Source organism: Canis lupus, chromosome 14, assembly GCF_011100685.1.
Source record: "Canis lupus familiaris isolate Mischka breed German Shepherd chromosome 14, alternate assembly UU_Cfam_GSD_1.0, whole genome shotgun sequence".
In the NCBI taxonomy this organism is placed as follows: Eukaryota; Metazoa; Chordata; class Mammalia; order Carnivora; family Canidae; genus Canis; species Canis lupus.
The window spans coordinates 18,596,445-18,619,490 of record NC_049235.1 but is presented as its reverse complement, the minus strand read 5'-3'; the positions used below and the strand labels follow the sequence as shown (position 1 = coordinate 18,619,490).

The 23,046-nt window shown below is 38.2% G+C and overlaps 1 protein-coding gene across 1 annotated transcript; it reads left to right on the top strand.

Moving 5' to 3' along the window:
• Positions 1–267: 267 nt before the first annotated feature.
• Positions 268–21,771, top strand: SAMD9L (sterile alpha motif domain containing 9 like). Its single transcript, XM_038556828.1, has 2 exons — positions 268–479; positions 16,681–21,771. Exon 2 carries the CDS (start codon positions 16,701–16,703, stop codon positions 21,456–21,458), a length of 4,758 nt encoding a protein of 1,585 aa, XP_038412756.1. The 5' UTR covers positions 268–479; positions 16,681–16,700; the 3' UTR covers positions 21,459–21,771.
• Positions 21,772–23,046: the final 1,275 nt, after the last annotated feature.

The following is a 23,046-nucleotide window of genomic DNA, read 5'->3' as shown; positions in this document are numbered from 1 at the left end:
GGAACACCATTCATCCCATAACACGCACTTAGATCACATTGAGATTTTAATGTTCTCCCCTGTATTTATTTCTTTTTTTCGGTAAGTGTTCTTTCACTGCAATTTCATAACTTTTATGACTTAAAATTCTGTCTGATGAACAGTTTCTAAGCAATGGTTCAATTTTTTAATAATTTTCTGTGATGTTACCTTTTTGATATTTCACATCCTTCCAAATCCAAATAAACCACTCTTAAGCAAAACTGAAACTCTCTACATTTCTACTTCCTCCTTCTGCTTTTTCACTGTAGATTTTACACACCCTCAGAGGAGTCTGAGTCTCAGGAGAGAGAACTCCACAACTTATTGCTTAGTTTTTTAAAAGGATCTTAACAATCTTTTGTCTCCTGGCCATTAGGAAAGGATTGAGAAAACGATGGTTAAAATCAACTGCTTCAAGTTCCTGATATAAAAAGAAGGAAGTTTTCCAAAAAATCCTGGTAAGTTATTACATCATTAAACTTTTATATTTTCTGCCTGTGGGATAGCTATTTCTAAACTCTAGCTGTACTTTTTATATAAATACATGTGTTCATATATAAATGATTGTAAATTTATTGAAAGTAATTAGAAATATCAATGGATTAAATACATATTGACATATTTAACTGAGGCTAACTTTGTAAATGCTCTTCTAAAAAGAAATGTACCAAAAAAATAAATAAAAATAAAAAGAAATGTACCATTAAATGAGTGGTGAGAAGTTTCCTGGTCATATTAGGGCAGTAGGAAAGGCAACAGAGAAACAATGCAAAGTTCGGGAATGTAAACATTAAAGATTGTAAAGGAACTTGTGGTCATGAGCAATAATATAAAATTCTGTCTTTCATAACTTAAGATGTCATTAGAAGCTTTACCTTTAATCAAAGATAACACTCTTCATCCAAAGTGTTATTTTTCTTTGTAAGAATTCCCTTCACATTCTTTTTTTTAGAGCAATCTGGTTAAAAACTGAAATAGAAACTTAACTTCAGGAAATGAAACTTAACTTGCTCGTATGTGGTTTCATTTTGTCAGAACTGCAGGCGGGGTATGTGTAGCCCTCCCAGACTAGCATCAGTGTTCTACAGTATCTCTCCTCCCAAGTCCTGCAGAACAGAACTCCTCGGGGCATAGGCATCTGGGGTGCTCTGAGAACCCTGTGAGACGAGGGTGGGTGGGCACCAGTGCTTGACCCTAAAGGCTCTGATGATTTGGTCTTCTTGTTCAATACCTAAAGAGAGAAAACTGGAGTAGTTGCTGGAGAATGGCATCCTATAGCTCCTTTACCAGTAATTAACGTTATTACTGATAAGATTTGTGTTCATAATTGTTTCAAAACAGGAAGATGAGGGCCCCTAGGAAGCCAAGAATTATGTCAAGTCAGTCTCAAAATTTGTCCACACCAGTCATTTTGATCTTTACTTAGCTCCAACAACATATATATGCAGATGCTCTTGTAACTGATACAGTATAAACTATTTTAAAAGTATTATTGTGGGGATCCCTGGGTGGCTCAGTGGGTTTAGTGCCTGCCTTTGGCCCAGGGTGTGACCCTAGAGTCCCAGGATCAAGTCCCATGTCGGGTTCCCTGCATGGAGCCTGCTTCTCCCTCTGCCTGTGTCTCTGCCTCTCTCTCTATGTGTGTGTGTCAATGATGAATAAATAAGTAAAATCTTTTTAAAAATGTATTATTGAATATGATAGGTTCAAATCATCATATGTTTACAATTGCTTTCATGAGAGAAGAAGGGGGTTGAGAAACCTGTGACATTATAATAAGTTCAAGAATATTATTAAAGAGTTTAATATATCATTTTAAGACAATGTATTGCTGATTTTTCCACTACACCAAAGAAGACTCCATATTTGGGGAATAAATTTCTGTAGACCTTATCTGAGAAGAGGTTCTTCTGTCTCTCTGGTACCTATTGTCAGAATCTGAACAAAAAGAAGTGAGAGGAAGCGGTCATCTACTAGGTAGCACAAAATTCCCCCACGCAGTGAGTCACTGGGTGTGTATAGAGCCTAAAAGCTGTAAGAAAAAGGGACATACTGCAGAAGGAAATTCCTGATGTGCTGCTTCATTTCTAGAATGTTGAGCCTTGAAAAAAGAAAATACATTTTCAAAAAAATTTAAAAAGGCTCCTGGCTGGCTCAGTCAGAAAAGCATTTGACTCTTGATCTTGGGGTCATGAGTTTGAGCCCCATGTTGGGTATAGAGCTTACTTAAAAAAATTTTTTTAATTGTAGAATATTAGGCCTTATTGGAATTGTGATACTGCCTAAAACAAAAGAGAAAATCTGGAGTCTGTCTTCTCAGTATTTAGGATATCCAGAGAGTGGGGTAGATAATTCAATTACTAAAAGAGGACTCTGGCTAAGAGAAGGTATTGCAGCAGATCTGAAGACCATGTCTGTGGAAGGGGGTAAGACCCTCCTCAGGAGATCAGCTCTCCAGAGCACAGGTAGCAAATGAGAGCAGCAGAGGTATGGAGGAGCCCCAACACGAAGGACCCAGAAGAGAGGCCTTAGGCCTTATTTGGGGAGCTGTAAGTGACATAGCAGAAATGATACAGGATGTTATGAAACTGGGTTACCTAGAAGGACTGGTAGCAGAAAACATACTTATTAAGTTTTCTTTCCTTTGACAAATTTCCTTTCCCTTCTTTGTGACCAGATGATTGGAGCTAGAGTTAGTTCTGGCCTAATGAGCAACACAGTAAACATATTTTTAGATTTCTGTCTGGGATTCAAGCCAAGAGGAATAATTGCCCTAGTGAAATGAGCAAAGGCCTTTGGTCCTTTGACTCAGAAGACATTGCTAACTCAAGAGCTTTCAAAAATTCATTATTTTAACCTACCATGAGACAATGTTATTCATTCAACAAATTTTTGTTAAGAAGCTTACTCTGTGCTAGGCACTATAAAATAGTGAACAAAATGTACAAAATCTTTGTCTTCATGAAATAGACAGAATAATGGGTGGAGACAGAAAAAGAAACAAGATAAATGAGTAGGAGTATATGGGAGTATACAGATTATTTTATTGTGATAAATTCTAAATATATATATATATATATATATTTAAAGGGAAAAAGAAAGAAAGAAACCAGGGGAGGGAATGAAGATGGAATGAAGTTTTCTGCAGCCTGGACAAGCATGCCTCAATGAGAAGACAGGAGATGATAGGCCTGAGAGAAGGGAGGGAGGGAGCCCTGCAGGTACCCAGGGATCTCCCTGGGAGACCAACTGGGCACAAGGCCAGAAGTAGAAGCAGGTTCTGCCTGCAAGAAACAACAAGGGGGCTAGACCAGATTTAGAAAGGGAAATGAAAATAAGATGTCATATCTGAGGGGTACCAGGGTGTCAGGTCATGTGAGGCCTTATAGTTTATAATAAGGAACTGGGCTTTCACTCTGAGTCAAATGGAAAATGGAAAGCCACTGGAGGGATTGAACAGAATACTGGCGTGTTATTTATATTTGCACAGGGTGGGTCTTGCTGCTATTTTGAAGAAGTCCCCAGCAGGATCAATAATAGCAAGAAGGAAATAAGTGTCATCCAGAAGAGAAGTGGGGGCTTGCACAGGTTAATAGTGGTGGAGGTAGTAGTCGGTGATCAGATATGGGATGTGGTTTGAAGAGGCCACCTACAGGATGTGCTTCACATCAAATGTGGAATGTGGGAGGAGATAAAATGCCTGCAACATATTTTTGGATGTTTATCTAATTTATAAAAGGATTTAAATATAGGAAGAGACACCATCTCTGTGGAGGATGTTCTTTTCATTACTCTTTCAAATCTTCTATATGTTTGAAATTTTTCACAGTAGAAACTTGGATATGTTGGCAAATCGAACTCCAATAAAAAAAGATACAAAAAAACAAATAGAAACTTGCCAGGGGATCTGTCTCATGAACACTTTCTAAGCAACAGTACAATCAACTGAATTTTAATTTTCTGTGATATCATTTTTTGTTGTTGTTGTAACAGATTCTCAACAAAAGGCAAAACTGGAAAAGGAACAGATCTGTTCTGCCTATACCTCTACTCCCTCATACATAGATGATTTCATGGACATGACTTGCAAATTTTTTTTTTTTAGATTTTTAAAATTTATTTATTCATGAAAGCCAGAGGGGGAGAGAAAGAGAGAGAGAGAGAGAGAGAGGCAGAGACACAGGCAGAAGGAGAAGCAGGCTCCACACAGAGAGCCGGACGTGGGACTTGATCCTGGGTCTCCAGGATCAGGCCCTGGGCTGAAGGCAGGCGCTAAACCGCGGAGCCACCAGGGCTGCCTGACTTGCAAATTTTTAAGAAAAGGCAACTAATCTAACAGATTGAGACCAAAGAACCTCATAAAGATTTATTTCAAGTTGTTGCTATAAAAAGGAAGTTTTCAAAAAAAAAAAGGGAAGTTTTCAGAAAAGTCCTGGTAAGTTTCTAATCATTAAAGATATCTGCTTCATCAACTTTCTTTAAAAACTAATTCTAAAAACTAAAGCAGAGCTTTGAAATTGAATATATTTTCAAGTGTACATGAGCTATTTTCTAATGAATTAATTCTAAAAGAAAGGAGAAATTTTGCTGCTTTCACATATGTATATCACTAGATGTAATTTTCACTGACTGCAAAATTCTTTAAAAAGAAATTTTCCAGTAGCACATGGGTGGCTCAGTCAGTTGGGCATCTGACTCTTGATTTCAGCTCAGGTTGTGATCTCGGAGTTGGGGTCATCATGCAGAGTCAAGCTCTGAGTTCAGCAGGGAGTCTGTTTCTCTCCCCTCTCTGTTCCTCTGCCTCCCCCCTCTCTAAAATGAATAAATAAATCTTTAAAAGAAAAAAAAAAAGACACCTTCTAGCGAGTATGGTGCAGAGTATTTCTAGAGGTAGAAGACTCTGGAGATGAAGCTAGAGAGACCTAAATAGAATGTAGATCAGAGATCAGGACTTGAAACATACGAACCTGTTTAGAAAATTGCAACCATGTGCAGCTATGCCAAACTCTGTCCTATAGAACTCAAGATGATATCAAAAGTTAAAGATCAATCATTTTCTTTAAGGCTTTCCTTCACAACTAGCTTGTACAAAGTCTATGGGAAGAAATATATCATTATAACATGCATTTTCAGAAAAGGTAACTACCTTGCTTGGCAGTTTCAGTTCTGAAGAACATTACAACAAGGCATAGGCCGGCTGGTCTCTGATTGTGAGCATTCTTTCCAAGAGGTAAAGATATCTGTGGAGCGTGGAGGCCCAGCTTCCTGGAGATGGGAGTGAGCACCAATGCTTGCCCTAAAAGCAGGTAGTTTGATCCTTCTTGATCAGCCCCAAAGAGAGGAGATAAAAGTCCTTAAGGAATGGGTCCTGAAATCAAGTACTTATAAGGAAAATTCCAGGGTTCAAAAATTTTCCACAACAGAATAAAGGAGTTAAGGTAGAAGTCTTCTCCCCAGCTCCAAACAGAGCAACACCCTTATCCATTTTAGACACAGAGGTTTCATGTACTTTACTTTTGAAGAATCAAAACAAAAGCAAACACCAACCAAGACAACACTGGTTCTTTTTTTTTTTTTTTTTTTTAAATGTATGATAGTCACAGAGAGAGAGAGAGAGAGAGGCAGAGACACAGGCAGAGGGAGAAGCAGGCTCCATGCACCGGGAGCCCGACGTGGGATTCGATCCCGGGTCTCCAGGATCGCGCCCTGGGCCAAAGGCAGGCGCCAAACCGCTGCGCCACCCAGGGATCCCGACAACACTGGTTCTAATGTCATGCTCCTATACAATAAAAACAGGTTGGCTAAAAGGAGACACATTTCATCAAGAAATTGTTTCCCTGGTCAGGGCCCCTTCCCCCTTTATTTACACTATGCAGCTTCTTGCCAAACTTAAATGTCCCTCATGTTTAAAAAATATGCCAACACTCCAGATGTAAATCTAATCAAATGTTCATGAAAGGACTTTGTAAGCCTCAGAACAGTGAAATACATTAAAGTTCTATATAAAAATTAACAAATCATCACCCAAAACAAGGTTGAAAACACTGGGCCACAGAGATATACCAAAGCATTAGAAAAATGTTTTTGCACATGTCATGGTCACCTTGAATTAAATACATGGCTCCAACCAAATATGTTTCATAGACTATATAAGATGCTGGTATTATTGACAGAATGCAAAATTCATGTGAAAGTGTTGTCAAATATATAGTAAATTCAGATCATTATGTATCTTCTCAGCTCCCACCACAGCAGTGAGCAGCTGAGAAATTTTTTGATGTTATAAAAAGTCTTCATCTTTGAGCAATGGGGGAGCCTGTGAGATAAAGTAGAGATAAAAAATACAGATTTAGGGAGGACAGTGCTATTCCAAATTCAGAAGAATGCTCCCATCTTCCTCTGGTTCCTGACACAATTCAACAATAAAGAAGAAAATGAGGGGGATGCAGTGTCTCTGGGAGATATAACAAGGATGAGTCCTTCCACCTTCCCCACATTAGACATACATATACACACATGTGTCTCTGGGCATGTAGTAGCTGATAAGCAGGAAATCCTTCATATGCTGCTTCTTGGAGAGTGCTGGAGTCTAATGGAACTGCCATTATCACTGGCTAAATCAGGAAAGAAAATCTACAGCTTTTCCTTTGGGGTGACCAGAGGAAAAGGTGAGAAAGGACTCTAAGAGAAGATAGTGTCACGGACCTGGACAAAGCAAGTCTGATGAGAGCATCTCCGGAGGAGATGTGCAGAGATGTGCAGATCTCCTCTCCAGAGCAAGAGGTTTGGAAAGTCCATTCAGAGAACAGAGACTAAAATAGAATGTATGGACCTAGTAACAGAAGAAAAGTCAAGAACCAGGAAGGTGGTAAATATGGTTTTAAGAGCTCAGGGAAGCTTTCTTCTGATAGCTTCAGTTTCCCAGTTGCAATAAGAAGCAGTGTTACAGCGGAAAGAAACAATGGTGAGGAGATGTTGGAGATTTGATGAGAGAGGAGAATGTGTGCAAGAGCCATTTAGGACAGTGAGAGAGTGAATACATCAGGGAAACAGCATGTTAACTCAGAGCATTAACAGCCCACTGGAGGACAGTGGTCATGACTTTAAAGTGAGACCAGTCAAGTTCTGGAGGGTCATTGTCCAGCCATGTTCCACTGAGCTGACACAGGCAGAGTACAAGAAGAAGGAGGAGAAAACATATTATTATAATGAATAAACAAAAAAATCAAGTTAGTTACGAGGGAGAGATAGTGAGGAGATGTGAGGGTATGAGGCCAGGAGGAGGAAGTAATAGAATCTCTCAAACCGGTGAGTTGTAGGTCTTGGTATTAAAGAAATACTAGAGTTTGAGCACTAAAGGTAATGAGTCTAGGGGTTCCTGGATGGCTCAGTGGTTAAGCGTCCAACTCTTGTTTTTTGGCGGGGACTCTGCTTGAGATTCTCTCCCTCTCCCGCTGCCCCTCCTTTCTGTTTCTCTCTCTCTGTCTCTGTCTCTCTGTCTTTCTCTCTGTCTCTCTCTCTCCTTCTCAAATAAATAAATAAATAAATAAATAAATAAATAAAATCTTTTAAAAAAAATAAATAAGGGTAGCGAGTCTAAAGGGCAGGAGATCTTGGGGAGAGGGAGATATTTGAACCTGAGATGTTGAAAGGCCTGTAGCTATTGGTGATTCTGTTAGTTTACTGGGGCTTCTATAACAAAGTATCACAAACTGCCTGCCTCAAACCACAGAAATCTGCTGTTTCACAGTTCTGGAGGCTGGGAGTCTTCAAGATCAAGATGTTGGTGGGGTCGGTTCCTTGTGTGGGCTGTGAAAGAGAATGAATTCCCTGACTCTCCTTTAGCTTCTGGTGATTTTATGGCAATCTCTGGCATTCCTTGGTTTATAGATCACCCCAATTTCTGCCTTCTGCATGTAGCATTCTCACTGTGTGTGCCTTCAGTGTCTAAATTTCCCCTTCTTGTAAAGATATTGAATTAGGGCCCACTTTTTAATGGCTTTTTCATGTTAACATTTGCAATGACTCTATGTCCAAAAAGGTCACACTCCAAGGTACTGGGGCTAGGACTTTGTCACATCAACCTAAACTTGTCAGGAGGCAATAATTAAGCAAGAGTGTTTATTCGGAATCAAAGAATTGCAATTTTCAGTACACAGATTTGGGTAGCAACCCAAATAGTACCCCACTAAGCAAAAGTCAGGGGTTTTTCAGGCAAAAGAAAATGCCTATGTACATTGCTTACAAAGAATTTTTTTATTGGTATTGGTGGTAGAAAGCTAATCTTGATTGAATAGAACTAATTGCTAAGGCTATCACTAAGTAAAACCTCTTCCTAGCAAGCAGCAAATTTAAATGTTAGGACTGAGTCCTTAAAATATTTTCTATTGGCCCAATTTAAAAGCTCATGATTCCACAGTGAGGACATGCAAAAGGCCCATCTCCCTTAATGGCTTCTTGGCTCTATTTTAAAACCCCTTGACATAAATGACCCCATTTTACCTATCACAAACACATGAATTTGGGGTGTTGGTCACAGTTCAAACCATGACAGTTGTGCAAAGGTCAATGGTGTGACCATAAGAATGGAATTGGGGGGAGGTCAAGATCATTGGATGAGAGGCAGTCAAGAGGGAGAAAGGCCAGTGTAGTGAAGGATCATCTAGGTATCTATGGAGCCACCAAAAATTGTGATGAGAATAGTGTCTGAGGGCATGAGTGCCTCTTCCCTTCGACAGCCAATACAAAAGGGGTCAAAATACATTAAAATATATAAAAAGCAAGTATTCAGCAAATTCTTAAAGTATGAGACATTTTAAGACTAAATTTAAAAATAATATACTAGTCACTTTTTATTCAGCCTTTTCTCCACAGTGACTTCAAAAAACCTTTCATTAGGGGAACCTACGTGGTTCAGTGAGTTAAGTGTCTGTCTTTGGCTCAGGTCATAATCCCGAGGTCCTGGAATTGAGCCCTGCATTGGGGTCCTGGTTCAACAGGAGGTTCAACTGCTTCTCTCTCTCCATCTGCCTGCCACTCCCCCTGCTTGTGATCTCTGTGTCAAAAAAATAAATAAAATCTTTCTTTTTTAAATTAGAGGCCTTTAAAAAAAATCTTTCATTAGGAATATACTTTTTTTTAAAGATTTTATTTTATTTATGAGAGATACACAGAGAGGCAGAGATGCAGGCAAAGGGAGAAGCAGGCTCCTTGAGGGGAGCCTGACGTGGGACTCCATCTGGTGTCCCCAGGACCACGCCCTGAGCAGAAGGCAGACGCCCAACCACTGAGCCACCCAGGCGTCCCAGGAACATACTTATTAATAACTGCTTATACTGGGATCCCTGGGTGGCGCAGCGGTTTAGCGCCTGCCTTTGGCCCAGGGCGCGATCCTGGAGACCCGGGATCGAATCCCACGTCAGGCTCCCGGTGCATGGAGCCTGCTTCTCCCTCTGCCTGTGTCTCTGCCTCTCTCTCTCTCTCTCTGTGTGACTATCATAAATAAATAAAAAAAAAAAAAAAAAAAAAAAAATTAAAAAAAAAAAAAAAAAATAACTGCTTATACTATCAGCTCCATATAGTGCTTATAAACAAGTAAGGTAGAAACGCTCCCTTCGTTCTTATCTGTGATGACACTTAAGGATTCTGCAGAGAAGACAGGAGGATCAGGGATTAGCCTGCAGGTTCCCGGGTTCAAAATCCAGGATTTTCTAGTCAGTCATTCCCTGGTCAGTGACTCCCTCTGCCCAGGAATTCTCTTTGGCAGGCCCAGCATCTGGCTGTGGGTACAGAAGCACAGAGAGCCCACTGCAGAGCACCACCATACCCACCTTCTTGGACCCACTAGATAGGCCTTTGGAAATCCCACCAGGTAGACTATTCCTTACTCCCTTCATTCTGTTCCCCTGACTTGCTCCCTCTCCCTGGCTCCTACCCTACTCCAGAGCTCTGCTTTCACTTCACCTGCCCAGTGTCCCCCTTTCCTCCTAGTGATACTCCTCTCCTCACAGATCCCAGTCCTTTGCCCCTTATTGTGTCTTACACAAAGCACTATCACAATTTGTCATGCTAAAATGTTTCGTATGTTTCAGTGTATGGTTCTTTCTTTTTAAAAATTTCTCTATTGAACTCTAAATACTATGAAAGAACTTGACATATCTCTTGGTCACCACTAGTTTTCTTGAGCCTGATGCCTTATAGGTGCTCAATAAATATTTGTCAAGTGAATAAACAAATGATATTTATCTCTGGTTGTGATATGTATGCTAATTCTAAGATCTCTTCCGTCTACACTATAAGTGAATGGAATTGATTATCTGAAATATGTTTATGATGTTCATTGTGCCAGTTGCTCATAGTTCGCTAATTGGCTCAGGACTAAGTGTGTCCTTTAGAATGAAGTCAAAGTGACTAAGAGGATTCAGGACTCTAAGGCACCAGGAAGAGTTTTATGCAAGCAAGCAGAAGCTGCTATGCCCAACGGTTGCATGCCTATAGACAGGGTAAATTATTCTAGTGTGCTTATGATCTTCACACCATAAATGACTAGTATGCATTTCTACTCTAGCTGGTCATAAGGTTATCGGCTAAGGCCTTGGTTTAGCTCATTCTTCACATATGACCTCAAGAAGATCTTCTGGAAAAGTTTTTACAAGAAACCCCAAACACAGATGGGTCAAATTCACAATGTGGCTAGACTTTGTGACTTGGTAAATAAAAACCTAGGATCTTTAAATCTTTCATTAAAAAAATTACAAATCTTTTGAAATGTTTGTATTTTCTCATTATAGTTTAATATTTTTGTTTTGCTTGATAATGCTTTTAATCCACTTACCCATATAATATTTTCACTTTCTTGTTTTCCCTTTTTTATAATAAATTTCTTTCTTATTGGTGTTCAATTTGCCAACATACAGAATAACACCCAGTGCTCATCCCGTCAAGTGCCCCCCTCAGTGCCCGTCACCCATTCACCCCCACCCCCCGCCCTCCTCCCCTTCCACCACCCCTAGTTCGTTTCCCAGAGTTAGGAGTCTTTATGTTCTGTCTCCCTTTCTGATATTTCCCACACATTTCTTCTCCCTTCCCTTGTATTCCCTTTCACTATTATTTATATTCCCCAAATGAATGAGACCATATAATGTTTGTCCTTCTCCGATTGACTTACTTCACTCAGCATAATACCCTCCAGTTCCATCCACGTTGAAGCAAATGGTGGGTATTTGTCGTTTCTAATGGCTGAGTAATATTCCATTGTATACATAAACCACATCTTCTTTATCCATTCATCTTTCGATGGACACCGAGGCTCCTTCCACAGTGTGGCTATTGTGGACATTGCTGCTAGAAACATCGGGGTGCAGGTGTCCCGGCGTTTCATTGCATCTGCATCTTTGGAGTAAATCCCCAGCAGTGCAATTGCTGGGTCGTAGGGCAGGTCTACTTTTAACTCTTTGAGGAACCTCCACACAGTTTTCCAGAGTGGCTGCACCATTTCACATTCCCACCAAGAAGTCACTTTATTTTCCCTTTTAAATTCTGATTCACTACGTCTGGACTGGGACCTGACATTTCTACCAAGCTCCCAAGAGCTGCTGATCTAGAGATTACATTTTGAGAACTGCTCTCAAACTCATCTGCACAACAAAATGACACTGACAAATTTTTTAAAAACACTAATGCTTGAACTCCACTCCCATTCCCTCAACCAATTAGAATCTCAGAATGTGAAGCCCCAGGTGATTCTAATGCTCAGCCAAAGTTGAGAATCCCTGCTCTAGGGTGTTCCGGGATATTGAGTTCTTGCAATTCAGCAAAATATGTAACTTCGTTAGTCTCACATAAATAATTTAGGCTGAAATTGTTTGTTTTTAAATTTTAATTTAATTACAGTATAATTTTAATTCCAGCATACTTAACAGAGTATTATATTAGTTTCAGGTGTACAATATAGTGATTCAACAATTTTGTACATCACTCAGTGCTCATAATGATAATTGTACTCTTAATTCTCACTACCTATTTCACCCATCCCCACCCACCTCCCCTCTAGTAACCATGAATTTTCTATAGTTAAGAGTCTGTTATTTGGTTTGTCTCTTTTTCCCTTTGTTCTTTTGTTTTTTTTTTCTTTAATATCCACATGAGTGAAATCATATGGTATTTATTTTTCTTTGATTTATATCACTTAGCATTATACCTTCTAGATTTATCCATCTTGTTGCAAATGGCAGTATCTCATTATTTTTGTGACTGAATAATATTCCATTTTATATATATATCACATCTTTATCCATTCATCTATCAATGGACACTTGGGTTGCTTCCATAATTTGTTATAAATAATGCTGCAATAAACATTGGGGTGCATATATCTTTTCAAATTAGTATTTTCATATTATTTGGGTAAATACCCAGTAGTGGGATTACTAGATCATATAGTAATTCTATTTTTAATTTTTTGAGGAAACTCCTTACTGTTTTCTACAGTGGCTGCAGCAGTTTGCATTCCCACTAACATTATAAGAGGGTTCCCCTTTCTCCATATCCTCACCAACACCTGTTGTTTCCTATATTGCTGAGTTTAGCCATTCTGAGAGGTGTGACATGATATCTCATTAGTTTTTTAAAGTTTTTATTTTAATTCCAGTTACTGTACACTGTTATCTTAGTTTCAGGTGTACAATATAGTAATTTAACACTTCCATACATCACCTGGTTCTCATCATAACAAGTGCACTCCTTAATCCCCATCACCTATTTTACCCATCCCCTCACTCACCTCCTCTGTGGTAACCATAAATTTTTTTCTCTAAAATTAAGAATCTGTTTCTTGATTTGCCTTTCTCTCTCTTTTTCCTCCCTCTTTGCTCATTTGTTTTCTTTCTCAAATTCCATATATGAATGAAATCATATGGTACTTGTCTTTCTCTGACTAACTTGTTTCACTTAACATAATACTCTCTAGCTCTATCCATGTTGTTGCATATGGCAAGATTTCAATTTCTTTGATGGCAGCTATATTTCATTTTATATATATATTATATATATAAGAACATTACCAAATTAAGAATAGCATTCCTATAGGGTAGGAGAAAGAGATTGGGATCACAGATATGATAAAAAGAGATTTTAGTCTTATCTGAAATGTTCTTTTTTAACATGGAGAACATATTAAGTCAAAATTAATTTTCAGAAATGTTAAGAGAACACCATATATATGTGTGTTTGTATATATATATACATATATATATATATACACACATACACACACCACTTATTTTATCCATTCATCAGTCAATGTATACTTGGGCTGCTTCAATAGTTTGGCTATTATAGATAATGCTGTTATAAATATTAGGATGCATATATCCCTTTGAATTAGTATTTTTGTATTCTTTTGGTAAATACCTAGTAATGCAATTGCTGCATTATAGGTATTTCTAATTTTTTTTAAGATTTTATTTATTTATTCATGAGAGACACAGAGAGAGGCAGAGACATAGGCAGAGGGAGAAGCAGGTTCCATTCAGGAAGCCCAATGAGGGACTGGATCCTGGGACTCCAGGATCATGCCTCAGGCCAAACTACTGAGCCACCCAGGGATCCCAGGGTATTTCTATTTTTAACTTTTTGCGGAACCTCCGTATGTTTTCCAGAGTGGCTACACCAGTTTGCATCCCTACCAACACTGCAAGAGAGTTCCCCATTCTCCACATCCTCACCAACACCTGTTGTTTCTTATGTTGTTGATTTTAACCATTCTGACAGGTGCGAGGGGATATCTCACTGTAGCTTTGATTTGTATTTCCTGATGATCAATGCTGTTGAGCATTGTTTCATATCTGTTGGCCATCTGGATGTCTTCTTTGGAAAAATGTCTATTCATATCTTCGCCTGTTTTTAACTGGATTATTCATTTTTTGGGTGTTCAGCTCTGTAAGTTCTGTGTTTTATATACTAACCCTTTATCTGATATGTCATTTGAAAATATCTTCTCCCATTCAGTAGGTTGTCTTTTAGTTTTGTTGATTGTTTCCTTCACTATGTGAACGCTTTTTATTTTGATAAAGTCCCAATAGTTTATTTTTACTTTTGTTTCCTTTGCCTGAGGAGACATATCTAGAAAGAAGTTGCCACAGCTGATGTCAAGGAGGTTACAGCCTGTGTTCTCCTGAAGGATTTTTGTGGTTTCAGGTCTCATATTTAGGTCTTTAATCCATTTTGAATTTATTTTTGTTTGGTAAGAATGTGACCCAACTTCATTCTTCTACATGTAGCTATCCAGTTCTCCCAGTACCATTTGTTTAAGAGACTTTTCCCTCTGGGTATTCTTTCCTGCTTTTTTGGAGATTAACTGACTATATAGTTGTGGGTTCATTTCTGGGTTTTCTATTCTGTTCCATTGATCTGTGTGTCTATTTTTGTGACAGTACCATACTATACTGATCACTACAGTTTTGTAATATAACTTGAAGTCCAGGATTGTGATGCCTCCAACTTTGTTTTTCTTTTACAAGGGTTTCTTTGACTATTGGGGGTCTTTCGTGGTTCCATACAAATTTTAGGATCATTTATTCCAGTTCTGTGAAAAATGCTATTGGTATTTTGATAGGGATTGCATTAAATGTGTAGATTGCTTTGGGTAGTGTCAACATTTTAACAATCTTTGTTTTTCCAATCCATGAGTATGGAATGTCTTTCCATTTCTTTGTATCACCTTTGGTTTCTTTCATCAGCATTTTATTCTTTTCAGAGTAACAGATTTTTCACCTCTTTGGTTAGGTTTATTCCTATGTATCTTATTGTTTTAGTTGTAAATGGGATTAGTTCCTTAGTTTCTCTTTCTGCTGTTTCATTATGCTGTATAGAAATGCAACAAATTTCTGTATGTTGATTTTGTATCCTGCAACTCTACTGAATTCATTTATTCTAGCAGGGGTTTTTTGGTGAAATTTTTCAGGTTTTCTATAGAGAATATCATGTCATCTGCAGATAGTGAAAGTCTTATTGCTTTCTTACAGATTTGAATCCCTTTTATTTCTTTGTGTTGTCTGATTGCTGGGGTTAGGACTTTCAGTATATGTTAAATAATAGTGGTGAGAGTGTATATCCCCCCATTGTTCTTGACCATGTTATAAAAGCTCTCAGTTTTTCTGCATTGAAGATGATGTTAGTTGTGGGTTTTTCATATATGGCCTTTATATATTGAGAGGTAGGTTCCCTCTAAACTTACTTTGTTGAGAGTTTCTATCATGTTGAGAGTTTCTACAACAATGAATGTTGTACCTTGTCAAATGCTTTTATTTTATTTTATTTTTTTTGCATCTATTGAAATGATCATATGGTATGTAGACATTCTTTTCTTTTTGGGGGAGGAGAGGGACAGAGGGAGAGAGTCTTAAGCCAGGCTCCATACCCAACTCAGAGCCCTATGTGGGGCTGGATCTCACAACCCTGAGATCATGACCTAAGTCAAGATTAAAAGTCAGACACTTAACCAACTGAGTGACACAGGTACCCCAGTTATTTATTCTTTTGTTAATGTGACGTTCATGCTGATTGATTTGCAAATATTGAACCCAGGTCAATAAATCTCATTTGATCATGGTAAATGATTTGGGTCCTTTCTGTTTTCTTTTTGATAAGTCTGGCTAAATGTTTATTTTATTCATTAATTTTATTAGTTTTTTTTTTTTTTTCAAAGAACCAGCTCCTGGTTTCATTGATCTATTCTACTGTGTTTTTAGTTTCTGTATCATTTATTTCAGCTCTAATCTTTATTATGACCTTCCATCTGTTGGCTTTTAGGCTGTGTTTGTTGTTCTCTTTCTAGCTCTTTTAGGTGTAAAGTTAGATTGTTTATATGAGATTATTCTTGCTTTTTAAGGTAAGCCTGTATTGCTGTATACTTCCCTCCTAGGACTACTTTTGCTGCATCTAGAAGGTTTTGGAGGGTTGTGTTTTCATTTTCATTTTTGCTATGTACTTTTTAATTTCTTCTTTGATTTCTTGGTTAACGCATTCATTGTTTAGTAGCATGCTTGTTTAACCTCCATGTTTTTGTGATCTTTCCAATTTTTTTTCTTGTGGCTGGCTCTAGCTTCATAGTGTTATGGTCAGAAAAGGAATATGGTATGATTCCAATCTTTTTGTATTTGTTGAGGCCTGTTTTATGACCTAATAGTAGATTTATCCTGGAGAATGTAGTGTGCATTTGAAAAAAAAATGTGTATTCTGGTGTTTTAGGTTGATTTCTGGAGTATTTAGGATAATTTAATATTATCCAATTGTGTTTGTGGGATGTGACAAAACTAGGGTCCTCCTACTCTGCTGCCATCTTCATCTTATTTCTCATTGTAGTTTTGATTTACATTTCCTGATAATGAGTGATGACGAGCATATTTTCATGTGTCTGTTGGCCATCTGTATGTCTTTGGAAAAATGTCTAGTCATGTCTTCTGCCCATTTTTAATTAGATTATTTGTTTTTTGTGTAATGTATAAGTTCTATAAAATTTTTTTAAAATATCAAGTAATTTTAAGAGTCAGCCTTGAACAGTATTTTATATATGTTGTTTATATCAAACTACATAAGTGGCTATGTGATTTCAATGATAAAGTATAATACTAAAATACTTATTGTATTACTTTTTCCAAGGAAGAAAACTGCAAGCTGAAATGAATGAGGAAGTAAATCTACCTGAAGTGGTCGATGACTGGACCAAAGAGCATGTGAAACAATGGGTGACCAAACACCTTAATGTTGATGAAAAATATGGGCAGATTCTGCTCAGTGAAGAGGTAACTGGATTAGTCCTGCAGGAATTAACTGAGAAGGACCTTAGAGAAATGGGGCTACCATGGGGTTCAGCACTTTTGATAAAACGTAAATATAACAAATTGAATAACAGTTCCTCTGAAAGTAACAATCAGGATTCTGGACAATTAGATCATACAAAACCCTCCAAAAAGGAACACCCAAAAAAGCCACAACAGATGAAAAAGGAAGAGCAAAAATCAGTGTTATCCGATATTGATCATGATCTCAGAGAGGCCAGAGATACAAAAGAGCAAGAATCAATTCTTATGAAAGAAGATGCATTAAATGAGGGAGCAACCGCTGAAGACCAAAATGAGGATAAGCTAGGAATTAAACAGTTGACTTGTATGCCATATCCTTTCGATCAGTTCCATAACAGCCATTGTTACATAGAAAATAGTGTTCTACAACCTGAAACTGGCCCACTCAATCTCATAGACCCAATACATGAGTTCAAAGCCCTCACAAATACAGAAGCAGCCACAGAAAAGGACATTAAAATGAAATTTAGCAATGAAGTCTTCCGATTTGCATCAGCTTGTATGAATTCTCGCACCAATGGCACTATCCATTTTGGAGTCAAGAACAGACCTCACGGACAAATTGTTGGTGTGAAAGTCGCCAATAAGGATGCCTTCATTGACCACTTCAATATAATGATCAGACAATATTTTGAAGAAAGCGAGATCAATGAAGTCAAGAAGTGCATTCGGGAGCCAAGGTTTGTGGAAGTCCTACTGCAGAACAATACACTGTCTGACAGATTTGTCATTGAAGTAGATGTTATTCCAAAACATTCTGTGTGTGAAAAAAAGTATTTCTTAATTAGAATGCAAAATTGTAAAAGTGAAACCTGGAAACCAAACCAAGATCTTTCACTGTTTGTGAGAGATGGGCCCAGCAGTAAGGATATCCTGGCCAATGTCAAGCAACGAGAATTAAATTTAAAAGCATTTTTACAAAATCTAACGTCAGTAGTAGCATCTAGAAAAGAGGCTGAAGAAGAATACGAGATGAAGGCAGATAGGAAGGAGAGTGAAGGACAAAAGTTGGTTAAACTCCTCATAGGCAACCGAGACTCACTGGATAATTCCTACTACAACTGGTACATTCTTGTGACAAATAAATGCCATCCAAATCAAACAAAGAACTTAGATTTTCTAAAGGAAATGAAATTGTTTGCTGTGCTGGAGTTTGATCCTGAATCTGTAAGCAAGGGGGTGGTCAAAGCTTACAAAAAAAGCCGAATAGCAAACCTTCACTTTCCAAATCAGTTTGAAGAAAAGACAAACAACATAAGGGAGAAAATTTCTAGTTTGAATCTTTACCAGCAGACCAGCTGGATCTTCTGCAATGGCAGGTCAGACTTGAAAAACGAGAGCTATAAGCCTCTAGAACCACATTTATGGCACAGAGAAAGAGCTTCTGAAGTCAGGAAGCTGATTTTATTTCTCACAGATGAAAATATAATGACAAGAGGGAAATTTTTGGTTGTGTTTCTATTGCTCTCTCCAGTGGAAAGCCCAGGAGATCCCCTCATTGAAACTTTCTGTGCTTTCTACCAAGCTCTCAAAGGAATGGAAAATATACTGTGTATCTGTGTAAACTCACATATTTATCAACGATGGAAAGATCTGCTACAAACCAGACTGACAATAGCAGATGAATTAACAAACCACAGTATTTCCACTTTAAATTTAGAACTGATAAACAGTACTATCCTTAAACTAAAACCAGTGACTCAGTCTCTAAGAAGATTTTTGCCCTCCCATGGATTTTCTTCGATTATCTTAGAGAAAAAGGAAGAGGATATCTTGACTGCACTGGAAATCCTCTGTGAAAATGAATGTAAAGACACAGACATAGAGAAAGATAAATCTAAATTCCAAGAATTTAAGAAATTAAAAGAGGAACACTTTTATCGAGGTGGCAAAGTATCCTGGTGGAACTTCTATTTTTCTTCTGAAAACTATTCTTCAGCTTTTGTCAAAAGAGATAGTTATGAAAAGCTTAAAGTTCTGATAAAGTGCTGGGCAGAGTCTCCTAAGCCAGAATTTGCAAAAATCATCAATCTTTATCACCATCCAGGCTGTGGAGGTACTACATTGGCCATGAATGTTCTCTGGGACCTAAAGAAAAACTTTAGATGTGCTGTGTTAAAAAACAAAACAACTGATTTCGAAGAAATTGTAGAACAAGTGACCAAATTGATTACCTATAAAGCCACCAGCCATGAAGATTACTTTCCCGTACTTCTCCTTGTGGATGATTTTGAAGACCAGGAAAATGTTTGTGTGCTACAGAATGCCATCGATTCCATTTTGGGAGAGAAGGGTTTGAGATATGAAAAAACACTGGTGATTATCTTAAACTGCATGAGATCCCAGAATCCTGATGAAACTGCAAAATTAGCAGACAGTGTTGCACTAACCTACCAACTCTCTTCCAAGGAACAAAGAGCTTTTGAGGCCAAACTGGAAGAAATTGAAAAGCAACATAAGAACTGTGAAAACTTTTATTCCTTCATGATCATGAAAAGCAATTTTAATAAAATGTATATAGAAAAGGTAGTCAGGAATATCCTAAAAGGACAGAATGTTGACAGCAAGGAAGGACAACTCATTTCTTTCCTGGCTCTACTCAACTCTTATGTCACTGAGTCTACAATTTCAGTATCACAGTGTGAAATATTTTTGGGAATCATATACACTAGTATGCCCTGGGAACCCGAAAGCCTAGAGGACAAGATGGGAGCCTATTCTACACTTCTGATAAACACAGAAGTCACAGAATATGGGAGATACACAGGTGTGCGCATCATTCATCCTTTGATTGCCATTTCCTGTCTGAAAGAACTGGAAGAAAGCTATGACTTGAACAAGTGCCAAATTGCATTGAAGATCTTAAATGAGAATTTATTCTATGTTTCTGGAATAGGAAGAGAAAAATTTCAACATGATGTGCAAACTCTTCTGCTTACGAGACAGCGCAGGGAATATGGAGATGAAACAGACACTTTGTTTGCCCCATTAATTGAAGCTTTACAGAACGAAGACATTGAAAAGGTCTTGATAGCTGGGGCTACTCGATTCCCACAAAATGCGTTCATTTGTCAGGCCTTAGCAAGATATTTTTACATTAAAGAGAAGAATTTTGGCACTGCTCTGGAATGGGCAAACCAGGCCAAAAAGAAAGCACCTAAAAATTCATATATTTCAGATACGCTTGGTCAAGTCTACAAAAGTCAAATCAAATGGTGGTTGGATGAAAATAAAAACTCCACAGATATTACAGTTAATGATCTAATATGCCTCTTGGAAGCTGCTGAAAATGCCTCAAAAGCTTTCAAAAAATCCCAAGAACAAACTGAGCGGAAAGGCTATGAAACCTGGGCAGACACCTGGGCAAAACAAACGTTGCAAAGAAAATATGACACATACAACACAGCCGGCTTTTTTGGTGAAATAGAAGTTGGTCTCTATGCTATTCAGATTCTCCAGCTCACACCCTGTTTCCTCAAACAAAATGAATTATCTAAAAAAGCTATGGTAGAATTTTTATCAGGAAAGGGAATGATTCCCACAAATCCAAAATGTGAATATTATTTGGCTCTTAACAAGTTCACATCCTACTTAGAAAATTTACAATCAGATTTGAAAAGGTGTTTTGACTTTTTTGATGATTACCTTGTTCTTTTGAAAATGAAGAACACCCAAAAAGAAACAGGAGAAATCTCATTAAGCAAGAAAATTACCCGTTGTTTCAAGAAATATGTGGAACTTTTCTGCCATTTGGATTCGGGTCCACTGCACAGAGAGAGCCAGTTACTCCAAGAGGAGAATTGCAGGAAAGCTCTAGAAGCTTTGAGAGCAGATAGGTTTTCTGGACTCCTGGAATATCTTAACCCAAATCACAGAGAGGCTGCAACCAACATGGAAAATATAGTGAACAAATATAATTTCCTGTTGCAGCAAAACCCAAAAAAGCAAATGACAAAGGAGAAACAAAATTTCATTTTAGCCAACATTATTCTTAATTGTCTAAAACCCCATTCTAAGTTCATTCAACCACTTCCCATACTGAAAAAACAGCTCCGAGAAGTGTTACTATCCATAGGACCAAGTCATCAATATCCAAACCCTTACTTTTTAGCCTGCCTTCTGTTCTGGCCACAAAATCAAGAACTAGATGAAGATTCCAAATTCATGGAAAAGTATGTTTCATCCTTAAACAGAAACTTCAAGAGACAATATAGGAGCATGTGCAGGTCTAAGCAGGCAAGCACACTTTTTTATCTGGGGAAGCAGAAGGGGCTCCATAGTCTTGTTTGCAAGGCTGAGATAGAGCAATACTTCAATAAAGCACAAAATACAAGTTCCCTCTCACAGAGTGCAGATGTGTGCAAAAAAAAAGTCAAAGACCTCCTGTGTCGTCTAACTGGTCAGGCTGAAGGCAAGCTGATCTCTATGGAATATGGAACAGAGAAAAAAGTTAAAATACCAGTGATACCTGTTTATTCGGGTCCACTCAGGAGTGGTGGCAACATAGAAAGAGTGTCCTTCTACCTAGGATTTTCCATGGAAGGCCTTCAGGCATATGAGATAGAAATAATTTAAGAAGCTATATTAATTCAAATACGTTTATTCATATCTTGCTATGATTTTATTCCCTCTCTGTATTCCCATGGCATTTTGATAACATTACTTGCTTACCTGTAAAACACAGATTTTGCTTCTGTCTCCCTAAATGAATCACAAGGCTTTTTGAGGGCATGAAATGTATCTACACACAGAGTTTGGCACAAAGTAGAGTTGACTGTTTTATGTTTTAAATATGCATTTTCAGGCTAACATGTTCATTTGGTATCCACCAGTCACATCATAACTGGTTATCTAGGTCAATAAAATCTGTTTTCATTCTATTGCTCTTATGAATATTCTGAATTATTTCTTTACCATGAAAGCAGAGATTTAAATAAGATGAATGTGGAGAAAAGCCCCTCCTCAGTTTTTGGAAATCAGACCAAGGGAGCTGCACCAGTGTGCCACTTACTTCAACTTGGTATCAACAAAAATGTATGGAAGGTAAACATTTTGTTCTCATCCTCCATCCACCCCTCCACCTATACATATACACATACAATTCCTTGTACTCCTTGCCCTTCTCACAACTCCTTGCTCCAGGAGGAGAAGAGAACAGAAAATAAAGTAGTCACAAGCTTGAAATCCCTCTGCCCTCTTCCTCCCATTTACAGATAAATCCATTTCTTTGGCCATTCTTGCTTCCTGTCAACATGGTCTTATCTCCACCTGTTCTTTATAGCCCATCTCCCCGTCTTCTGTTTTCCACTGCCATCTTTTCTCTTTTTCAATTCTCAACCTGTGCTACATGCATACATGCATGCTATTCTGTCTGTCAACTATTCCCTTATTTTCATCCAATGCTTTCCATATGGCTATTCTGTTTTGTTCAACACAACTTAGTTTGAATAGGCTCTACCAGGAAGTATTCCCTGACCCTGATACCCTCTGCCTTATTAGATGACTTCCTCGTAGCAGTATGCGTTCCCAACTTTCCAGTGCCAGAAATGCCATCCCAGAAGCTTGGCAATAGACTTGAACCAGCTAGAACAGCCTCAAACAGCACTCCAGTGCTTGGATTTTAAGAGATAACCATTGCCTATAAAGTGAAATACATGCTAACGTAGATTATATCAAATACTTCACAAATACATGTTTATTTATCTACTTCTTCATATCTCATTATAAGTAACTTAGATAGCCCAGGTTTCTTTTTTTTTAAGATTTTATTTATTAATGATAGACACACAGAGACAGACAGAGAGAGAGAGAGAGAGAGAGAGAGAGGCAGAGACACAGGCAGAGGGAGAAGCAGGCTCCATGCAGGGAGCCTGATGTGGGACTCAAGCCCGGAACTCCAGGATCACGCCCTGAGCGGAAGGCAGAGGCTTAACCAATGAGCCACCCAGGCGTCCCGATAGTCCAGGTTTCAAACCCACTTTCTCTTGTCATCAAGATGTCTATTCTCTATCAGGGTTCTTTTCACCAGTATTTCTATGACTCTTTGGGGAATGCTCACATGGTCCATGAGCATGTCTCTGTTGCTAGAAGCCACATCTGCTGCTAATCTTGCTCCACACTGCTGTCTCCCTCTTCCACAGCTCACCTGTCCATCTGGTAATAG